The 23,260-nt window shown below is 41.9% G+C and overlaps 1 protein-coding gene across 1 annotated transcript in view; it reads right to left on the minus strand.

Moving 5' to 3' along the window:
- Positions 1 to 21,518, minus strand: part of LOC131219486 (uncharacterized) — a 39,988-nt gene extending 18,470 nt beyond the window's left edge. Inside the window, exons 1-2 of the mRNA XM_058214649.1 lie at positions 21,090 to 21,518; positions 6,597 to 6,951 (exon numbers count right to left, since the gene is read on the minus strand). Coding sequence (XP_058070632.1) covers positions 6,597 to 6,951; positions 21,090 to 21,250 — 516 coding nt within the window. The 5' untranslated portion in view covers positions 21,251 to 21,518. The remainder of the gene's footprint in view (positions 1 to 6,596; positions 6,952 to 21,089) is intronic.
- Positions 21,519 to 23,260: the final 1,742 nt, after the last annotated feature.

Here is a 23,260-nt window from a genome sequence, read left to right on the forward strand (position 1 = left end):
TACGAAGGACGATCTTGATCATCGAAGTACCTTGGATAAGAATAATGTGATGGATATGGAAGGCATATGAACATATTCCTATCCATGACATCTTTAAGAAAGAACAATGAAAGAATATAAGGTGAACTTTAGGCTTGAGTTCTAGATCTAAGGGTTTTGGAGGGTTTCGGATGGGTTTTGGGGAAGGAAAAAATAGGGGCAAGAGAATTGATAGGTTGGAACAAGATTAGGATTTAGTAAGGTTGGAAATGGGTACAGTCAGGGCTTAAATTGTGTTTATTCTTTTATTCTTTTATTTTTATTTTTGTAAGGTTAGGGTTAGAAGAGTTCAAGAAAAAGAGAAAAGGTAAACATATGGTTTAGAATTTCGTGATTTGGGAAGGAATGGAAAACAAAAAAGGAAAAGAAAATGGAAGATGGGGATTGAGGAAGTGGGGGGAAATGAAGGGGAAGAATTGAGATGTTCAGTTCCTCAAGAGCAAAACTTACTTTGATACCAATTTAATGCAAGCCTCAAAAGGGGATGAAAATTAGACTAAAGAAAAGAAGAATAGAGATTGTGGGAAATAACCCAACAATTGATGGGGACATTATGCGCACACGCGCATGCACACTACCCCCCTACGCACGTACGTACGCAGAAGGAGAGCCCCACCATCGATCTGGCTCGATGACGACGTCCAGGGAGGGCCTCCTAGCTAGAAGACGAAGTTTTGGTTTAAAAGGGTGAGCCCGATAGTCAAGAAAAGTCCATCATGGGATCTCATGATCATGGCTCACTCGTCGGATTGATTTCATATTTTAGGTTTTGCTTATTGTTATTATTTAGAACATTGTGAACACTTTAGATTTCTTTGTTTGGTTTTTATTTTAGTTTACTTCATCGCCAAGTAATAGGTTGCCCACATGGTGCAAGTTTTTGGGGTATAGGGTTTTCCCTATAAATAGGCACCCCTTGTAGTTCTTTTGATTTATTCAAGTTTAATAAAAATTCCTGTTTAATTTTTCTGCTCTCTTCGTGAGTTGTGGAAGAATTCAAAAGTGGGTGCAAAGCCCTCCCTTCTTCGAAGGGCCAACTACCGTAGTGCGAAGCCACATCTATCCTCATCCGCCCCTACCCTCTTTTATCCATATCTCTCATTTTCTATCATCATTATTGCTTTGAATTTTTCAGCTTTTGCAGTTATTCATCCCCCTACAGCCGGTTTCCAAAATCTGGACATGTAGGAGGGCTGAAACTTCGGCGGAGCACTACGCCTCGACTTTACGTTGGATCGTCGTCAAACTTGAAGGGATTGGAGGTCTCCCCTGGCCGACTAAGGCCTAGGTGTCACTTTGGGGAGGCGGGCTTCCATCACACGTGCGGCCAGCCCACCCTTGCACGTGCGTCAGCCCTGGGCCACCATCTGTACGCAGGAGCTTTCTCTGGGTCAGGTTTTCCTCTTTTCATTCTTATTTTCTAAACCCTAGCCTTAGTTTGCATTAGTCCTAATTTATTTGCCCATTTTTTGTCATCCTAGGGTTCCTTAAATTGAAATTGGGGAATCCCTTGGATTGGGGACTGATTTTTATGCATGTGTAGTTGATTTCTATTTCCCTTTGACATCGTTTGATTTATAATTTTTATTGGTCCAGTCCTAGCCTGTGTCGGCCTGGACCCGCATAGATTCCCCTTTTATTGAATGTTTGGACTATCATGTGGGATGTGGAATTTGTGTAATTGTTTCTGAATTGGTATGATCTTAAGCTTGAATTCTTGCACATCATACTTGAATTTCATGTCCTGCATCAAATTTGGTATCAAAGCCTAGGGTTCTTATAGGGGAATTCACCACATATTTAGGGTTTAGTTTGTTTGAGTCCTTCATGCTTTCAGTCCATCATGTATAGTTGAATTTTAGTAACGGTGTGTAGTCTCCTTCATATAGTCTCTTAGGGTCATTTAGTTTTTAGACACATATAGTTACCATAACAGGTCTTTAGGTTGAGCAAGTCAGTGTATGCCCACACGTACGGGTCGTGGTTTTGGCTTGCACCCTATACTAAACATGAAGCAACTGCTAGAATCATTGAACAAGTTGTCCCAACAGATCGAGTATTTGGGTAAGCGCTATGAACAATATATAGACCAACGCTTTGATCAATTTGATGTGCGCATTACCCAACTAAAGGCCTCCGCTAGGACAAATCCCAGCATTGGGGTAGATGTCCAATCTCAGGCAGGTGGCCAGGAGGATAGACCAATGAATGGAGGTGGCCAAGGAATCAATCATGGGCATGCACCTGTGCACCCACCCCAAGAGGGGCATCAAGACCACTATTTTGAGTGGCACAACACGTACGGCCTTGTGGCTAGAGAGAGTGCCCCAGAGGCTAGTATAGAGTTACCCATTAAGGCCATTCCGGTAGTAGAGTTTCATGATGTCTTTCCTGATGATCTACCGGATGAGTCTCCCCCTAAGAGGGATATAGAGTACACCAGAACATGGGACACCGTAATACCTACAGCCGATTTTGAGTTTAATAGTTTTGTCGATAGGTCCACAGGTCTCAGTCCTTATGAAGTCGTTACTAGTTATAAACCTGAGAAACTTATTGATCTTGTCCTTATGTGATGCAGGACAATTAACCACTTGCTCTAAAAGCTCGAACTGTTAGAGTATGACGAATTAATCCTTTTATCTCATAGCACAGGCCCCACATCGCATGGGTTAGGACCTCGGCCAAACCCCCTTTGTGGACCCCAAATTACATGGGCCGCCCACCCCGAGTGTGTCCCCGCATCCCACGGGCTACCCCACTCGAGCCTGGTGTGAAATGCGCATTAATCACCCCCGGTGAGGAGTCTCGAACACGAGACCTCCTCCAGGGGCCGCACCCACCCCGAGTGTACCCCTGCATCCCACAAGCGACCCCACTCGAGCCCGGTGTGAAAATGCCCCTGCATTAATCACCCTCAGTGAGGAGTCTCGAACACGAGACCTCCTGCTCTGATACCAATTTGATGCAGGACAATTAACCACTTGCTCTAAAAGCTCGAACTGTTAGAGTATGACGAATTAATCCTTTTATCTCATAGCCCAGGCCCCACATCGCATGGGTTAGGACCTCGGCCGAACCCCATTCATGGGCCCCAAATTACATGGGCCGCCCACCCCGAGTGTGTCCCCGCATCCCACGGGCTACCCCACTCGAGCCTGGTGTGAAATGCACATTAATCACCCCCGGTGAGGACTCGAACACGAGACCTCCTCCATGGGCTGCACCCACCGCGAGTGTGCCCCTGCATTATTATGTCACTGTCTCATAGGCCGTCAGAGCCTGCAGAGTCTTTTGTGCATCACATTCATTCATGGCATTAAGAAATCAGGCAGAATATCACTACTAGTAATAAGCATTACAAATTTTCTACAGACCAGTATAAATATTTCAAAGAATTCAATATAAGGGACTCTGTGATGGTCCGCATCCAGCCCGAGCGATATCCTCCGAGGGCCGTTCATAAGTTACACGCGCGTAGCGCTGGACCCGTCAAAATTGTAAAACGAAACGGTCTCAATGCGTATGTGGCAAATCTTCCATCCTGCATGGGAATTAGTTCCACATTCAATGTAGAGGATCTAGTTGCATTTCAAGGAGCCATTGATGCATTGTCCAACCTTTCACCTAACCATCCTGATTCATCAAACATTTCCATTGATCAATGGCCCCCTCCCGACCCATTTTCCCAGCCTCTACCTCCCATACCTATCCGTCCCGACCCATCTTCTCAGCTACTACGTCCCATACCTACCCCTCCCGACCCATTTTTCCAACCTCTACCTCTCATACCTAACCGTTCTGACCCATTTTCTCAGCCTCTACCTCGCATACCTATCCGTCCCGACCCATCTTCCCAGCTACTACGTCCCATACCTACCCCTCCCGACCCATTTTTCCAACCTCTACCTCCCATACCTACCCGTCCCGACCCATTTTCCCAGCCTCTACCTCCCATACCTACCTGTCCGGACCCATCTTTCCAGCTACTACCTCACATACATACCCTTCCTGACCCATTTTCTCAGCCTCTACCTCACATACCTATCCTTCCCACACCTAGAGAGGAAATAGAGGATATTCTGAACCATCAGATAATATCCACGTCGGACAGCGGGTTTCAAAAGTACCTGGTTAAATGGAAGTCACGCCCAGCTTCAGACAGCACGTAGCTCACTGAGGAGGAGCTTCAGAGACTTGATCCTAACATCCTGGATTGGTTCAGGAGTTTTATTTCACCAATAGCGAAATCTTCGCAGCCGGGGAGAATTGAAGGGGACATCATGCGCACACGCACACGCACACCACCCCCTACGCACGTACGTACACAGAAGGAGGGCCCCACATCGATCTGGCTCTATGACGACGTCCAGGGAGGGCCTCCTAGCTAGAAGACGAAGTTTTGGTTCAAAAGGGTGGGCCCGATAGTCAAGAAAAGTCCATCATGGGATCTCATGATCGTGGCTCACTCGTCGAATTGATTTCATATTTTAGGTTTTACTTATTGTTATTATTTAGAACATCGTGAACACTTTAGATTTCTTTATTTGATTTTTATTTAATTTTACTTTATCGCCAAGTAATAGGTTGCGCACATAATACGAGTTTTTGGAGTATAGGGTTTTCCTTATAAATAGGCACCCCTTATAGTTCTTTTGATTCATTCAAGTTTAATAAAAATTCCTGCTTAATTTTTCTGCTCTCTCCATGAGTTGTGGAAGAACTCAAAAGTGGGTGCAAAGCCCTCCTTTCTTCGAAGGGCTAACTACCGTGGTGCGAAGCCACATCTATCCCCATCCACCCCTACCCTCTTCTATCCATATCTCTCATCTTCTATCATCATTATTGCTTTGAATTTCTCAGCTTTTGCAGTTATTCATCCCCCTACAGCTAATTTCCAAAATCTGGACATGTAGGAGGGCTGAAACTTCGGCGGAGCACTACGTCTCGACTTTACGTCGGATCGTCGTCAAACTTGGAGGGATTAGAGGTCTCCCCTAACCGACCAAGGCCTAGGTGTCACTTTGGGGAGGCGGGCTTCCATCACACGTGTGGCCAGCCCACCAGCGCACATGTGTCAGCCTCGGGCCACCACCTGCACGCAGGAGCTTTCTCCAGGTCAGGTTTTCCTCTTTTCATTCCTATTTCCTAAACCCTATCTTTAGTTTGCATTAGCCCTAATTTATTTGCCCTTTTGTTGTCACCCTAGGGTTCCTTAAATTGAAATTGGGGAATCCCTTGGATTAGGGACTGATTTTTATGCATGTGTGGTTGATTTCCATTTTCCTTTGACATCGTTTGGTTTATAATTTTTATTCGTCCAGTCCCAGCCTGTTTCGGCCTGGACCCGCATAGATTCCCCTTTCATTGAATGTTTGGACTATCATGTGGGATGTGGAATTTGTGTAATTGTTTCTGAATTGGTATGATCTAAGCCTAAATTCTTGCACATCATACTTGAATTTCATGTCCTGCATCAACAATCATCTAGTTGAATGCTAGATACAATGAAAAACCCCATCTCCAAATCTTTCACCGAATAAAGAAACAACAAAACACAGAAGTGTTATTCAAACATCATAATAATGCATTACACCTCCATAACAGTCTTATATCGACTTTAAAAAAACCTAAAAATAAAAATGACTAAACTGCCCATAAATCTCATCACTAGCATATGGTCTTTAAGTAAATGGGCTATATCTCACACAAATTAGCTCAAAATTGCATGATCTTGGGCTCGTTTGAAAGCTTACTCAATAGGCTATTAAACGGGACCAATTTCTGGGCATTCGCACATCGTTTGATGCACCAAAAGAAGCCCACTAAGAAAGTTTTAAAAAATAATAATAATAATACAAAAGAGAATTCATTAACTAAATCATAACTCGATCTCACTCTAAAAACTAATAAAATAAATAAAACCTATGAAATTATTGACCACATAATTGATCCCGTAGGCCCTACAATTTAAGTTAACCATTGATCCCATCCAATTGATCATTAGACAATTGATCTGGCTGAGATTATCAATCAAGACAATTTGAATGGGTGGATTCTTCAACTCTTGATCAATCGGCTTGTTTGGCCATTTGATTGCATCAGAGAGTATGAGAAGAAGTATGAGAAAAAAGATAGAAGGTTTAGAAGGTGTTGATGCCCCTAGCCTCTCCCCTTATTATCAATAAGGCCTTCATGATCTATGTAAAAGTACAAAAATATCCCCATGCTTATGTTAGTCCATATCCAAAGCCTATATGCTCAAAACTCTATGGCCTATGCTAACACATCACCTTAAGGATTAAACAAAATGAATAACGAAATGAAACAATAGAAACCATAATCACCATGTGAAGTGGGCTACACATGTGATCATCACCATCCATCACGGTCCCTCAATATGGTGGAATCATCAAATCAACGATCTAGGTCTATGTCAAAAAAAAAAAAAAAAAACCTCAGAAAAACATACAGTTGTTCAGGCTCAGTACCCTATATTTCTTCTTCAATAAATTATTTAAATTTTAAATAAATAAATAAATAAATAAAAAACTCACCTCCCGGACTATTTGCTTCACCGACTTTTTGAAGGGAACAACCAAATTGACAGGTGGCCTCTCTTCCGATTCATCTTGTAGGAAATCGTCGTCGTCGTCATCTTCCATGTGTGTGCGAGGTTCCAGGAGAGGCAGATAAAACATTAAGAAGGACCTCAGTGATGTCAGTGCAAGAGACTTTGGTCCGAAAGCTGAGAATAGAGGTTTTAGCTCTATAGGATATTCCTTCGTACTGTATTTGAGGGAATCGTGTTGAAAGATATTTTCAGAAGCACTGCGTAGATTAGTAACATAATCTTCAGTCCATGCCGGGGCAGGGGCAGCATCACAAAAGGCTGTTGAGATTCCGCCGTCACTGAAATGTAACAGGTTAGATTCAATAGAAATGAAGGTTAAGTCAAGCAAGAAAAAGTATTTAGGATACAAAAATGAAAAAATAAAAATAAATAATAAATAAAATAGGTGTATATGTACATGTGCTTACTGATCATCAAATAATTTAACAAAAGAAAGCATCAAGGAAATATCTTATGCTTCCCTTATCAAGTTATAATATGAGTTCAATCAAGCGAACATGTATTTCTCTATTACTACTGTTATTGGGTTCTTACGAGATGCTAAGAGCCCACTTGGGTGCACCAAAAAACAGGTTCCCCTCATTTCAGCCTGCAAGTGAGATGCCAAAAAGACTGCCCTGCCCCTGTCCTCTCTCCCCCCCAAGGGGGTGTTGATTTTTCATCTCCCACAGACATGCAAATGTGCGCCATGTGTGGAAGATCCAAATCGTCCATAGGATGCACCATCACAAGAAAGGGCCTCCCTTAAAAAATCAAACCTGTTAGAAAAACAGGTGGACCACAGTTGTGGACACAATCTCAGCCATGAAAACAACTTCCAACAGGCAATAACACCACCTGTCACACATGTCGGAGTCTTGGAGAAAATTTCTTTAAACCCCTTTTTGGGTGGCACACAAACACACCCTAAAAGTTGTTTCTCCGATTTATGAGAAAAAACTTGTCGTGATTTTTTTTTTTTTTTAGTATTTTCTATAAAATTGAAGATGGAAATGAATATGTGCACATTAAACACATACTTTTTTAAAAGACATCTAAAATATCTAACATAAAATACATAAGGAGAATACCCTGTTCCAGTCTACAAGGAACTGGGAAATTTAAGGGGCACTATGCAATTTTGATTGCTAACAAATGCTTGACCAAATTTTTATTGCTAATAGATGTCTAAACTCAAGAAGTTGGTTGGGCGATCCGAGGATGGTGTGCAAGATTGACATAGAGGAGAATGACCACTTTGATTTGGAGTTCTTTTATATTACTAGTTCATTAATATGCATTTGGACAAGTCAATGCTTGTGAACTTCATTCTCTGTTCTCTTCATGGATTTTCCGTAAGGTTAGGGATCTAGGACAAGGTACCCCCTATCTTCATTCCTTTTATTACTAGTTCATCAGTATGCATTCGGACAAGTCAATGCTTCTTGTGAACTTCATTCTCGTTGATAGTTTTGTTTTCTTCATGGATTTTCCACAAGGTTGGGGACCTAGGACAAGGAAACCCCCTATCTTCATTCCTTTTCACAATTTTGGGAGAAAAGTCTCTTATGGTGCTCAATGGTCAGAGAGCCTTGGTCTTTTTGGTTATCGGGCATGCCCAGTGGCATAAGGATATAAACAAGACTAGGGGATTGGTTATTATGAGACCTTTGTTCCTGTACCGAAGACAATTGTTTGCAATTTGTTAGCTGTGGTTTGACGTTGAAGGTGACCATTCTATCAACTGGGCATTCTACACAGTGAATTAAAAGAAGTGATGTATATGGCTCTGCCTCCTTGATTCTCATTACCTGCCAATCCACGCCTTGTTTGCCATCTCAAGGAATCTATGGATTAAAGCAAGCACCACAGGTGTGGTTTGAAAAGTTTTTAAGTGTTGTTGTGGATTCAGGATTTCAACATTTTTCTAATGCTATTCTGTTTGCATACATCATAGTATAGTTGGAATTGTTATTTTATTAGTTTCTTTGGGGAAGAAAAAATTATCATTTTTGGTGATGATAGCGCTGGTACAACTGAGCTAAAGGAACTGGTTAAATCTTATTTTAAGATGAAGGATTTGAGTAGCTTAACTTACTTCTTGGGTTTGTAAGTTTCTTCATCCTCAGTTGGGATGGCCATTGCTCAACAGAAGTATACCCAGGACCTTCCTTAAGCCAAACTCATTAACGATTAACTTTTGGATTCTCCTCTTGAGTTCAATGTTAAGTACCACAAAGATGATGGGGAGCCAATTTCAGATCCTACAATGTGTCAACATCTAATAGGGTGATGTGGCCTGCCATTTTTCATGCAGTTAATAGCATCAATAAGTTTTATCTCTGGTCCCAAATGACTCCACTTGACTGCAGTCCATACAATCCTTTGATATCTATGGGGCACCATTAATTGTAGCCTTTTCTTCCCATCTCCTCTTCCTTGTCATCTATTGCTTATGCAAATTCGGCTGGGTGTCCAAACACCCGTTGTTCCACTATGATTGCAAGTCCATAGAATCCTTCAATGTTTATGGGGCACCATTAATCGTGGCCTTTTCTTCCATCTTACTCTTCCTTTTCATCTATTATAGTATATATGGGCCTGTCATGGGCCCTTGGTTTAGGTTGTGGGCCTTTGGGCCTATTAGTTATGTTATTTCTTAGGTTTTTTTTCTTGGTTCCAATTTTGCCCTTTTACTTAAGGGTATTTTATGTACTTTTCATATTTTGTCCTATAAATACAATAGAGTTGGAGGTCCAACTATACTAGTCTTTCCTTTTTTCAAAGCTTTTCTACTTTGCATAGTATCAGAGCCTACAGATTATTATTAGGGTTTCTTTATTAGTTCCTCTCTTGATCTTTCTCCTTCAAAGCATTTTTCCCCTCTCTTCTTCTTTTCTCCTGTTTCTTCTTCTTTTCTCTTCTTTTTCTTCTTCTTTCATGCATACACTTCATCTTGTTTTGAGGGTGTTGAGTGTTTTTTACCCACTAATCTCATTTGATTTGAGAGGAGGAGACATGCAGTTGGAGATTTTTGAAGGCTTTTAAGATTTGTGGTGGAGTTTTGCAGCTGAAGTTTTCTGAGGCTTGAGACTTGTGACTTGTTAGGGAAGATCTAAGAGAAGATTTTGCTGGTCAATCTTCTTCAATTATGGTTCTGAAATTTTCTTTCAGTTTTTTAAAACTACTTTAGGGTTGCAGTTTATTGTTGGAAGTTCGTGTTTGCTGGACTTTTTTTTCACACGCCCACGCATTCACACCACAATGGGTGCTCGAACCCATGACCTCGTGTTGAAACTCTTGTGAGTCTACCACTGAACCATAGAGTAGCATGCATGTTCACTAGACTTTTTGGGCAGTTTTTCCTCCAGAATTGCTGACATCTTGTTTGCAATGATAAGGTTTTGTTGATTGTTGTTTGGACAGATTTTAATGTCCAGATTTATCGAAATTTGCATACAATAATCCTTATCTTTCATATTTTCGGTAATCTAGCCATAAGATCTTCCCTCTCTCTTCTTGTTTTTTCGTGAATTGGGAGTCTACTATTATTTCAATCTTCTTTTGATCTATATTTTGTGGATTCAATATGGCATCTTTGTCAAGGTCTGAGACCGTTGATCCAATCAACTTTAAGATGAAGAGATTTAATAATAATAATAATAATATTATTATTATTATTATTATTATTATAGAGAGAGAGAGAGAGATGGAGACCTTTATTATTCATTATGAAAATCCTATGTTGCATATTACAACCCATTAACTTATTGAAAGCAATGTTGTCAAATCGCATATGCCATCATATGCGACTGGCATATGTTCTTCGCATATGCCATCACATACTTGCATATTGCTCTGGCTTCTGCTCTTTTTCTTTTTCTTTTTTTCTTTTTGAAAAAACTATATGTGTGTGTGTGTGTGTGTGTGTGTGTGTGTGTGTGTGTGTTTTCTTAAAAAATGAAAAAAAAAAAAAAAAAGGAAAAAAAAATCTAAAAAATTAGGAAAAACTATGCCTAATTACAGCAAGTGATTGGATTGGGTTCTTTTACCTCCATTATAGTATAAGTGTTTGAGACTATTAGACCATCTATAAAATAAGTTATATATTTAATTACCTATATTATATTTATATAAAATTTAACAAAACAAGCAACATGTTACATTAAGAGAGAATTAATTATTAAAAACTTCGCACAGAGAAATTTTATTGATCAAAAATAACTTGAAAAACTTGTAAATTACAAGTTATAACTTAAATCTACAAATACAATTTACAATTTACCCAAAAAAAAAGCACGAACTTCAAAGTATGTCATCTTGATGTGGACATCAGTGGTGCACCCTTTAGAGTGTACCAGAGGAGGAGGTGTCGTCGACAGAATACCGGAGCGAAAGAGTTGATGTGTATAGACGTTGGTCCATCGGCCCTATTTTCTGACGTGCTACGAGTACAAGAGCGGCATGACCGCACCTTGACCATAGATCCATGGGTCGAATTTCACAGCCTACTACACGGGTATTTTAGTTTTAGGCGTTTTTATTCTTTTCTTTATTTCAGGGGCTTTATTGCACTTTCTTCACTTTTCATCTTTTTTGTTAATTTTCTTGTTTTCAAGCGCTTTAGTGCACTTTTACTTTTTCCATAGCTTATATATACATTGTGAAACCCCCTATTTTGATTATTACTGAATGAATAGAAATTCGTATCTTTTTTTCATCTTTATTCAAGAGATTAGGGTTTCAGGATTGGCCCTTGGGTGTTGAGGATTCCACCCCGATTTTAGGTTTCCTTCTTTTTAGATCTTCGAGATGCCGGAAAATGTAAGAATCATCCTACTTTTCTTTTGACGACAAAAGGACCTATACCTACTTCATCTCGAACCCTTCATTCTTCACCCATTTTGTTCCTCTTTGGATATCTTCTTTCTCGTTTGAACGGAAAAGAGGGATGGTTAGTCAGTAGGATCAGATACAAACTTGACTGTGGACTAACTTACGATAGATCTGGGATATCCTCATATCCCTAGGTCCTCCCTTTTTACTATTTACGCGATTTTATGCTAAGGGGCATATTTTGTTGAGTTTAGTCAACCCTTTTTCCTAGGTTTTGTTGTGTCCCCATATATATTTAGGCCATATAAGGTAGTTGCATTGGTATCATCATTTTTACCCCTTTCTCGCACATATATCTAAGACCATTCACTTGTCATTCCTGGTGTATGCGCACGCGCACTGGTCGTGAGTTCGGTCTCCATTACACCATAGACTCCGATCAATTTACCAAGGCTATGGAGGGCTTAACTAAGAGAATGGATCAACAGTTTCGAACCTTGAGGGATAATATCGCGCAACAATTTGCGCATCAGGATGGTAGGTTCACGCGTCTAGAGGAGAGAGTTGTGCGTCTAGAGGCTGGTATTCCAACCGCCGCTATAGGTGAAGCCCAGGCGACCCCCGACACTGGGGTTGCCGATCAGTCCCAAGTTGTGGGCCCTGATCCGCCTAGGGATGGTTTGAACGCAAACCAAGCCCATGAGCATGGCAACAGACATGATGGGGTGAATCCATTACCACCCACACACAATCGTGATCCTGTTCTTCCCGCCCAATGGGAGGGTCATGATGGGGTGGGTCGTCAGCACCCCTAGAGATATCATGAGCACGAGGACCCTGTTTTAGGGTCATGAGGGGCATCAAGGTTGACGCCCCCAGTTTTTATGAGAGATTGGACCCCAAAGTTTTTTCTGACTGGTTAGCGAACATGGACCACTTCTTTGAGTGGCACGGTCTGCCAGACCCACGACGAGTCAGGTTCGCCAAGATGAAATTGGTGGGTCAAGCAAAACTATATTGGGGGAATGTAGAGCATCGCCGTGAGCGATTTAGAGAGGGGTCAATTCTCTTTTGGATTGAGATGAAAGAATTGTTGCGAGAGAAGTATGTTATCCTTTCTTACAGGCAAAAGTTGTTGGATCAATAGCACATTTTGCGCCAAGGATTCATGACGGTGACGGAATACATCGCCAAGTTCGATGAATATATGATTAGGTGCAAAGTGGATGAGGACCCTACTGTGGTTCTCTCCCGTTTCCGTATGGGCCTCAGGCTTGAGCTTCAGCGGGAGCTCATGCTCCACATGATCACCAGTCTGGAACATGCTTACCAGGTGGTGCAGGAACTGGAGCGCTGTGTGTGCCAGTCCAATGTGAGGGGGATTGATTTTCGACCTACTATGCCTAAAGTAGCTCCGCAGGGAGCGAGACCTCAGGTCGAAATTCAACCCAGAGCTCAACCTGGTACATAGCCAATCAACAAAAATCAAAGTAATAATATGGCTAAACCAATTACTAGGCCCGCGATGCCAGGGCAGTGCTACTGCTATGGTGGCATGGGTCACATCGTTGTCGAGTGTTCAAATAAGGGTGGGCACATTGCCTTTGTTTCCGAACACCCCACAGAAGAAGTGGCAAATAAAGTTGATAGTAACCAGGGTGATGAGGAGATCATTATCCCCTCCCTTGACCCGGCTAGTGATGCCGAGGATGATACTTTGGAGACTATCTCACTTGCAGTGGTGAGGTGCGCCTTGACTCAGATGAAGAAAAGCGAAGATTGGTGCAGAACCACCATTTTTCACACTTACGTCAAGTGCGGAGAAAAGAGCTGCAAAGTGATCATATACAGCGGGAGCTGTGAGGATGTAGTTTCCCCAGTTACTTTGAGTCACCTGGGGCTGAAGCCAGTCCCCCACCCCAACCCATACAGAGTTTCTTAAGTGGATGCGACATCTCTCCCTGTAACCTAGCGATGCCTTGTTCCGATTGAGTTTGGATCATACAAGGACAAGTTGTGGTGTGATGTGGCCACGATGGACGTTAGTCATATCATCTTGGGAAGGCCATGGCTCTATGACAAAGATGTCACAATATTCGGGCGTACGAATAATTGTGTATTTAAGCATGAAGGAAAGAAGCTTGTCTTGAGCCCGCTCTCTCCCAAATCGTCAACAAGAGCGAAAGATGTTGCGTCCCCAAGCGGTCCTAAGAGTCAAAGGGCGCCTCAGTCAAAGTCTCTCCACATCATAGATGCTAAGGAGTTTAAGAGAGAGAGAGAGACCAAGGCGAGGACTATGGTGTACGGCCTACTGGGTAAGTAGAGTACACCTAAGATTACTATGGGGATACCCCAGGAGGCTCCTCCGGTCCTAGAGGAGTTTCGGGATGTCTTCCCTGAAGACCTTCCTGACGAGCTTCCACCAATGCGAGATATTCAGCATGCGATAGATCTCATCCCAGAGGTGACCCTACCAAACCTCCTTCACTACAGAATGAACCCCATCGAGCATGCCGAGTTGAGGAGGCAGGTAGATGAATTGTTTAAAAAGGGATTCATTCGTGAGAGTCTGAGCCTGTGTGTCGTGCCCGCACTTCTTACGCCCAAGAAAGACGATACGTGGCGCGTGTATGTTGATAGTAGAGCCATGAACAAGATCACTGCCAAGTATCGGTTTCCCATCCCGAGGCTTGATGACGTGCTTGACATGATGGCCACCTCTCCTATCTTTTCGAAAATTGACTTCAAGAGTGCTTATCAACAAATTCGTGTTCGCTCGGGAGATGAATGGAAAACTACCTTCAATACGAAGGACGGGCTGTACGAGTGGCTGGTTATGCCCTTTGGGTTAACCAATTCCCCAAGTACGTTTATGAGGGTGATGACCTAGGTGTTGCAACCCTTTATGGGCAAGTTTTAATTGTGTACTTTGATGATATCCTCATCCATAATACGTCCCCTAGCCAGCACATCGAGCACTTGAGGTGGGTCTGCAACGCCTTGCGTGCAGAAAAGCTCTATGTGAACCTCAAGAAGTGCTCCTTCTTGACTTCCCGTGTTATCTTCCTGGGGTTCGTTGTATCATCAGAGGGTATGTCTACAGACCCTGAGAAAGTCGAGGCCATTGTCAATTGGCCTGAGCCGCATACCATACACGACGTGCGAAGCTTTCACGACCTAGTTACGTTCTATCAGCGGTTCATCCATGGATTTAGCTCGATTATGGCTCCCATCACAGATTGCATACGAAAATGGGAGTTTCAATGGACTAAAGTCGCGACACGGGCTTTCTCGGAAATTAAAAAGAAGATGATGGAAGCATCAGTCATGCGTCTACCTGACTTTACCAAAGTCCTTGAGGTGGCGTGTGACGCGCCAGGAATTGCCATAGACAGAGTATTAAGCCAAGAGGGACATCCTGTGGCCTTTTTCAGTGAGAAGTTGAACAAAGCCAAACAACGCTACTCCACTTATGACAAAGAGTTCTATGCGGGTGTGTAATCTTTGCGCCATTGGTGGCATTATTTATTATCGCAAGAGTTCGTCCTGTTCTCTGATCATGAGGCCTTGAAATATTTGAGCTCTCAAAAGAAGTTGAGCCCTAGGCATGCCAAGTGGGCACAATCTCTTCAAGAGTACACGTTTGTGCTTAAGCACAAGGCCAAAAAAGAGAATAAGGTTGCTAACGCACTTAGCCGTCGTATCATGACACTGCGGTCCATGAGTATTGAAGTTACAGGATTTGATCAACTCAAGGATGAATACTCAAACTGTCCTAATTTTGGGATCATTTATGCGTCATTGTCTAGTGACCCGCCCTCGAGGAGTGCGGAGTTCGTCTTTACAGATGGATATCTTTTTAGAGGGGATAAGCTCTATACCCCACGAACATCCGTCCGTGATTTTCTAGTTTGGGAGCTGCATGCTGGAGGGATGGCAGGTCACTTTGGTCGAGATAAAACAGTTGCTCTTGTGTCTGATCGTTTCTATTGGCCTAATCTCTAGCGAGATGTGGCTAAGATTGTAGAGCAGTGTCAGAGATATCAACTGGCGAAGCAGAGGAAGAAAAATACAGGTTTGTATACTCCCTTGCCAGTTCCACATACCCCGTGGCAAGATGTCAGTATGGACTTTGTGCTTGGGCTTCCCAAGACTATTCGTAAGCACAACTCCATACTCGTGGTTGTTGATCGATTTTCTAAGATGGCTCATTTCCTACCCTGTTATAAGACCTCAGATGCCTCCCATGTTGCTAAGTTATTCTTTCATGAGGTTGTGCGACTCCATAGAGTACCTAGATCCATCGTGTCTGACAGAGATACTAGGTTCATTAGTTATTTTTGGAAGACTCTCTAGCATCTTTTGGGTACGATGCTCCAGTTTTCTTCAGCATATCATCCCCCGTCAAGTGGTCAAACAGAGGTAGTGAACCGTAGCCTAGGGAATTTGTTAAGATGTCTGGTTAGCGAACACCACAGGACCTAAGACACTGTTCTTCCCACAGTAGAGTTCGCATATAATTCTTCAATGAACAGGTCCACAGGAATGAACCCGTTTGAAATTGTTTCAAGTCTTAGACCCCGAGCCCCCATAGATTTGATCCCCATAACTACCCCACAGCATCCTTTAGAGTTAGGAGAGTCCTTCGCCCAGCATATACATGCATTGCATAATGAGATCAGGAGGTAGATTAATTCAAGTAATGAACATTATAAACTTTCTGTTGACACTCACAAGAGATTTAGGGAATTTCAACCTAGAGATGACGTCATGGTTCGTATTAGGTCTAATCGGTTTCCACCTGAATTCGTGAAGAAGCTTCATGCCCATAGCATAGGCCCACATAAAATTGTGAAAAGGTTGGGGTCTAATGCTTATGTTGTTGATATCCCTACTACCATGGGCATCAGTTCCACATTTAATGTGGAAGATCTAGTTTCCTTTCACAAGCCATTACCTCTATCTACTGGTCCCCCTATTTTTTCCCAGACTCTCCCTATATATGGACCTTGGCCACAACCTGATCTTCCTGTACCCATCTTACCTTCTCTTCCACCTCTACTGAGAAGAGACGAGATTAGAGAAAATTTTGGACTCCGAGGCGGTTTCCACTCGCTCCAGGGGTTTTCAGAAATTCCTAGTCAAATGGAGGAATAGGCCCATTACAGATAACTCTTGGATCACAGAAGCAAAGCTGCTGCGCATCAACCCCGATTTGCTTGAGAGATACAGGAGTTCACTTTTGCCAGTGGCGAATTCTTCCTACCCGGAGAGAATTGATGCAGACATCAATGGTGCACCCTTTAGAGTGTACTAAAGGAGGAGGCGTCACTGACAGAATACTGGAGCGGAAGAGTTGATGTGGATGTGACCCATTTTCTAACGTGTTACGAGTGCAGAAGCGGCATGACCGCACCCTAACCATAGATCTAGAGGTGTACACGAGTCGAGTCGAGCCGAGCTTTACCCAACTCGTGCTCGACTCGGATTGCTCCAGTCCCAGATCGTGCTCGGCTCTGCTCCGCCTTCGAGGTCGAAACAGTAGCTCGTGCTCGACTCGTCCAAGTTCGAGCAGAGAGGGAGGAAGAGAGGGAGGAAGACGGGCCATGCGTTGATGCGGCCGTGCAGGTAAGGAAGGATGAGGGAGAGTAAAGAGAGAGAGGGGAATTTGGTGTTTGGAAGACATCATCAAGAACTTACGGACGGTCATGATGCGGGATTACTCAAGCACATCCATGATTAAATTCTCTTCCTGGAGAAGATCTTCCATTAAGTCAGTGAAACTGAGCTAGATCTTGCCATCGGTATGGCGGTAGAGCTGGAGGAGGGAGGGATGTCGTTCGATGGAGCGGCCACCTTACGGCCGCGGCGGAAGCCGAGCTCGCGGTGGAGCTTTCCGGCTTCATCGAGAAGGAGAATGTGGTCGAGCTGGTTAAAGAGGAAGGATTTCGTCCTGGTGATGAATCGGAAGAGTGTGTCACGTTGAATGATCCTCTCAAACGCTTAGATGTGTTGGGATTCGTGCAGGACGAGCTTGGTGCGCGGAGAGTCCTTTTTTAAAAGGTGGAGTAGGGTTTTTTTTAAGGGTATATATACCCTGTACCGAGTCGAGCTGAGTTCGAGCATTATTCGAGTCGAGCTGGGGCAAGATCGAACTCGGCTCGAACTCATTTCGTGCTCCAAAAATCAGCTCAACTCGGTTCGAATTCAGCTTCGATCCGAGTCGAGTCAAGCTTTTTCAAGCCGAGTTAAGCGAGTTACTGAGCTTTTGCTACTCGTGTACAGCTCTACATAGATCCATGGGTCGGATTTTACACCCTACCACATTGGTGTTTTAGTTTTAAGCGTTTTTATTCTTTTCCTTATTTCAGTGGCTTTATTGCACTTTCTTTACTTTTCATCTTTTTTGTTAATTTTCTTATTTTCAAGCGCTTTAGTGCACTTTTACTTTTTCCATAGCTTATATATATACGTTGTGAGAAACTCTATTTTGATTATTATTGAATGAATAGAAATTCATCTCTTTTCTTCTGCTTTATTCAAGAGATTAGGGTTTTAGGATTGGCCCTTGGGTGTTAAGGATTCCATCCCGATTTCAGGTTTCCTTCTTTCTATATCTTCGAGGTGCAGGAAAAGGTAAGAATCATCCTCTTTCTTTTCTTTTAATGACAAAAGTACCCATACCTTCTTCATCTCGAACCCTTCATTCTTCACCCCTTTCGTTCCTCTCTGGATATCCCCTTTTTAGTTTGAACAGAAAAGAGGAATGGTTAGTCAGTAGGATCAGATCCAAACTTAGACTGTGGACTGACTTATGCTAGATCTGAGATATCCTCATATCCCTAGGTCTTCCTTTTTCATTGTTTACGCGATTTTATGCTAAGAGGCATGATCCTGATGGAATGACCTCATCTTTGTTTTGGAATTGACCTAATCCCTTTGACTGGAAACGGTTAGTTAATTAGTGTATTTATTTGAACATTCTTTAACCTGATCATACATGCATCTAGGATTAGGTCATCACATGTCCCCACATCATATCTCATACTTGTTGTACAAAAAAGTATGTTATTGCATACTAACCTGGATCGCATATACCATAATGGCATATGCAATCCTTCTAAAAAATGGCATATGCGAATATGTGATCGCATATGACAACAATAGAGCGAGATATTTATTGGAGGAAAAAAAAAAGAAAAAAGTTAGGCTATATAGTTAGCAATATACCAAAACTTGCTATATCAGATCCTTCTTATGGAGATTGGAAATCAAATACCATGCTCGTTATGTCCCCGCTTTTGAATTCTATGGAACTAGAAGTTAGCAACCGGTTTTTTCTTATTATCTATTGTCAATGAGATTTGGTTGACTGCTCATGAATTGCAAGCCAGTCAGAATAATATAGCTTGGATTTATAATATTTACTTGAAGATTGAGACTTTGAGACAGAGGGAACGTTTGGTTTCTAATTATTATGCTAAGATGCATCGTTTATGGTAGGAATTATCTTTCCTGGATGATCTTTAATTACTTGTACCATTGATGTAGAGACATATAAACGAGATATTGAGAAAAAGAGGATATTCAAGTTGTTAGTGGGTCTTAGTCCTGATTTTGAACCTATGGGGACTCAAATTCTTGGTTCACCTACTCTGCCTTCCCTAAATAATGTTTATACTTTACCATTAAGAGATGAGAATAATTGTGCAACTATGGGACCTGTTGTGCTTGAAAAATCTACTATTGTGACTAGGCTTAGAAATTTTAATGATGTTGGTACTGGAAGGGGTACAACTACTGGATGAGGAGATCGAGATGCAAGCTGTGGCCGTGATCGTGACATTAGTTGTGGTAGCGATGTAGGCCGTTTTGTGTGCTCATTGAAGTCAATATGGCCATATTGTTGATTATTGTTAGGTACTTCATGGTAAACCACCTCAAGGTTGTTCTGCTGATTCGATTACTACAAATGATAAAGAATTTCCGAGTACTATTGGGGAAATGGCTCCATTGACAAAGTCACCAGTGGTTTAACCAACTGGGGATACGATCAATCTCTCAAAAAATGAGTATGACCCTTTATTAAGGGACGCACCTTGGAATAAAGCATCTCCATTTACATCTTTGGCTAAAAAAGGGTCATACCTTCACTGCTCTTCATGCTGCTTCTACGTTCGGTCCTTAGATAATTGATTTAGGGGCTACTAATCATATGACAGGTATAATTGTTTCTCTTTTCTTTCTTTTTTTTGTTTACCTCAGATGCTCATTTAGGTCATGTGAAGTTAGGAGGTGGTACTTTGATACCTATTAAAGGAAATGGTACAGTTTCAGCTTCACCATTGTTCTACTTGTCTTCTGTATAAGTGATCTCTAATATTGGTTCTAATTTATTGTATGTGATTCAGATTACAAAGGATCTGAATTGTAGCATGACATTTTTTCCCAATCATTATGTCTTTCAAGATCCGAAGATGAATAAGCTTCATGGTTGACTTAAGAATGATGGATTGTACATTCTTTGTTTGAGTTCTTCAAGTCAGTTTGGTGAGTATCATACTATAAGAAAACAGGATCTTTATCTTTGGCATTGTCATTTTGGTCATTCTTCTAATTCAAGCCTACAATCAGTCACTTGAGTCTAATGATATTAAGAATTTTCAACATGAAGCTGGTGTTTTGACCAAACACCATAGGTATGTTTATCCCTCGGTGAAAAAAAAAAAAAAAGTCAACTAAAATTTTCTTTGTTGGTTAATGTATGGGAACTGATTTCAACTAATTCTAATATATTTAAATACTTTGTCTCCTTCATTGACGATGCTTCTTGTATAAAATGTTTCCAAATTTTCCCTTTTAAAAGGGTATTTTATGTAATTTGCATATTTTGTCTTATACATACAATAGGGATAGACGTCCAACCCTACTAGTCTTTCCTTTCATTCAAATCAGATTGTTTCTCCTCATTCCTCTCATGATCAACTAGCAAAAATCTTCAGTAAGGTGCTTGACTAAAGCTCACCATTGTATCTGGTTGGCAAATTGATACCCTTATGATCCACATCAATTTCAAGGAAGTGTAGAAAGATGTAGCCTTTTAAATCAATATTCTTAGAAAGTCATAGTCTTGTACGGCTTGTGTAGACCTTGCACAGTCATATAGGTGCACGCGCTAATGGAGGCGTAGCATGTGGTTGATGAGTGTCATATACACAAGTAGTTGCATACAAGTGGCCCCCACAGGTCTATATCCAACAGTTTCCACAAATTTTCAATTGTTTATATCGATGGCTTCAATCACGGAACTATGGGCTAAATCCCAAATCCGCCACTACGCAAACATTCGGTTCCGAGCATAGTATAATTCCTCTTAGTAAAAATCCAATTAGAAAAAACTGCTACAGAAGCACTGAAAACATCGCCTATCTATTACAAAAAATCCAATTTACAGTCAAACCCAAGTGACCGAATTCCCTAAAAAAATCCTCTTATTCACTCAACTCAAAGCTAAAACACCAATACCCAAAAAAAGAAAAAGATATGGCAAGAAAGAGCAACTCATCAAAGAAACCCAGAAGACAGGATTCGATCGACATACCCAAACAAGAATCTTGAAGCGAAAGGCCTTCCCGCTGCGACGGACGCAGCGGCAGCAGAAGCAGCTACGGTCGCCGAGAATAGCCCGTAAGAGTGCAGGGATTGGCTTGCGAAGCTGGGATTTTTCTTCAGTAAATCCAATAAAAGAGCTATTCCAGCCATTCTCTCGGAGCAATCAGACACTCAAGAGCTTCTTCTCACTGCAATTTCCATAAGAGGAGTGAAAAAAAGGGATTTTTTTTTCTCCTTTTTTTCTTTTTCTTACTCTTTTTGATGGATTTGAGATTTGGGTTTTTTATGAAACGAGGGGCTTGATATTGGATTGGATTTTGGAGAAACAATATAATCTGCAAAAAGAAAAAAAAATCAGAAGTTGGATTTCTGATTAAAGGAGAGGAAATTTCATGCAATGTTGGAGAGGAAAAGATGGGAATTGGGCACTGGGTAGTGTCATAAAAGAGCTGACAAAAACTAGAGCGATCCGCGCGAGGTTAGATTGATGGTATGATTCGCAGCACACGTGCTCATGTGTCACGCGTGTGTGAGATCTTGGAGGTGTTTTTTTACTCTCCTGAGAAGGGGCGTGCTACAGTGGTACCGGTACCACCATAATCTTACAGTGCTACCGGGCAGATGTGGGACCCACATGATTGAACGCCCATCCGTGAATTTCACAGGGGCAAATGAATCGCAAAATAGCACGAGTTTTGGTATGACCGTTCATCTTGATTGGATGAAGAGTATGGACGGACTTGATTACATACAAACAACACCTTTGGCACCCCATTCTAATCAACGGTTAGCTTTCCCTCTCAATACGTCCACTGTGCTGTGGCCCATTTTATTTTTGGATCGGGGTGATTTTTGGGATAATATGGTTTTCCGAGGTTAAGCATCTTATGGACGGTTTGGATGATCCGAATACTTCATCGGGCCATTCATCTTCCGGGTAACACTGTAAGCTGGTGACAATGGAGCGCGGGCGAGTTAGTGGGCATCGCTGTCCCAATCGCAGGGGGTGGAATCGGACAGGCCGCGCTAACACGGACGCGGATTTCCTGTGAAAGCCTTTCGCAGGAACTTCCTGCACTGCGAATCCAGGTGTGGCCCACTGTCATATTTTTGAGAAATCCTCTCCGTTAATCCGTTTTTTGAGTTCATTTTAGTATAAAAGGCCAAAAATGAACTGTATCCAATGCTCAAGTGGGTCAAAAAAGTGATAATTGAACGTTTACAGTTGAAATATTCATGGGGCCAAAAAAGTTTTGAATCATGGTATTATTTGTGTTTTCAGTTCATCCCCTATGGGCCCCACCATGAAGTATGTGTTTCATCCATTTTTAAGGATCATTTTAGGACTCGATTCGAAAAATGAGAGGCATGAGAATCTCAGGTGGACCACACCAGAGGAAAATAATAGTGATTGGATATTCACCATTAAAATCCTCCTCAGGACCACTGTACTGTTTATTTGACATCCAATATGTTGATTAGGTCATAAAAGCCCAGATGAAGGGAAAAAACAGAGATCAACTTGATCCAAAACTTTTATGGCCCCTAAAAAGTTTTTAATGGTCGACGCTCATTCAACACCTTTTTTTGTAATGTGGTCCACTTGAGATTGTGATATACCTAAATTTTTGTCTCATACCATAAAATGATCTGGAAAAATAGATAGACAGCACGGATGGAACACATATATCATGATAGGGCCCACAGAGCACCGACCACCAGCCATTGGCTGGTGTCAGGGGGAGTAGCCAATCCGTTTCACCACTTGGGTCTGGCCATGACCGTCGGGCCCACCTTGATATATATGTTACGTATCCTCACCGTTCATCCATTTTAAAAGCTTATTTTAGTGCATGTGCCCGATCCAAATCTCAGGTGAACCACATCAGGAAAAAACAGTGGTGATTGAATGACCATCATAACATCTTTCTAGGGCCACCGTTGTGTTTACTTGTGATCCAACCTGTTCATAACGTCACACAGACATGGATAAAGGGAAAACGCAAATACCAATTTGATCCAAAACTTTGTAGCCTGCAAGAAGTTTTTAATGGTAGGCATTCAATCATCATTAATCATGTGTCATCCACCTGAGATGGATGAATGGTGTGGATATATAACAAATACATCAAGGTGGGTCCCATCGTCACGGCTTAACCA

Source organism: Magnolia sinica, chromosome 11 (genome assembly GCF_029962835.1).
Source record: "Magnolia sinica isolate HGM2019 chromosome 11, MsV1, whole genome shotgun sequence".
Classification (NCBI taxonomy): Eukaryota; Viridiplantae; Streptophyta; class Magnoliopsida; order Magnoliales; family Magnoliaceae; genus Magnolia; species Magnolia sinica.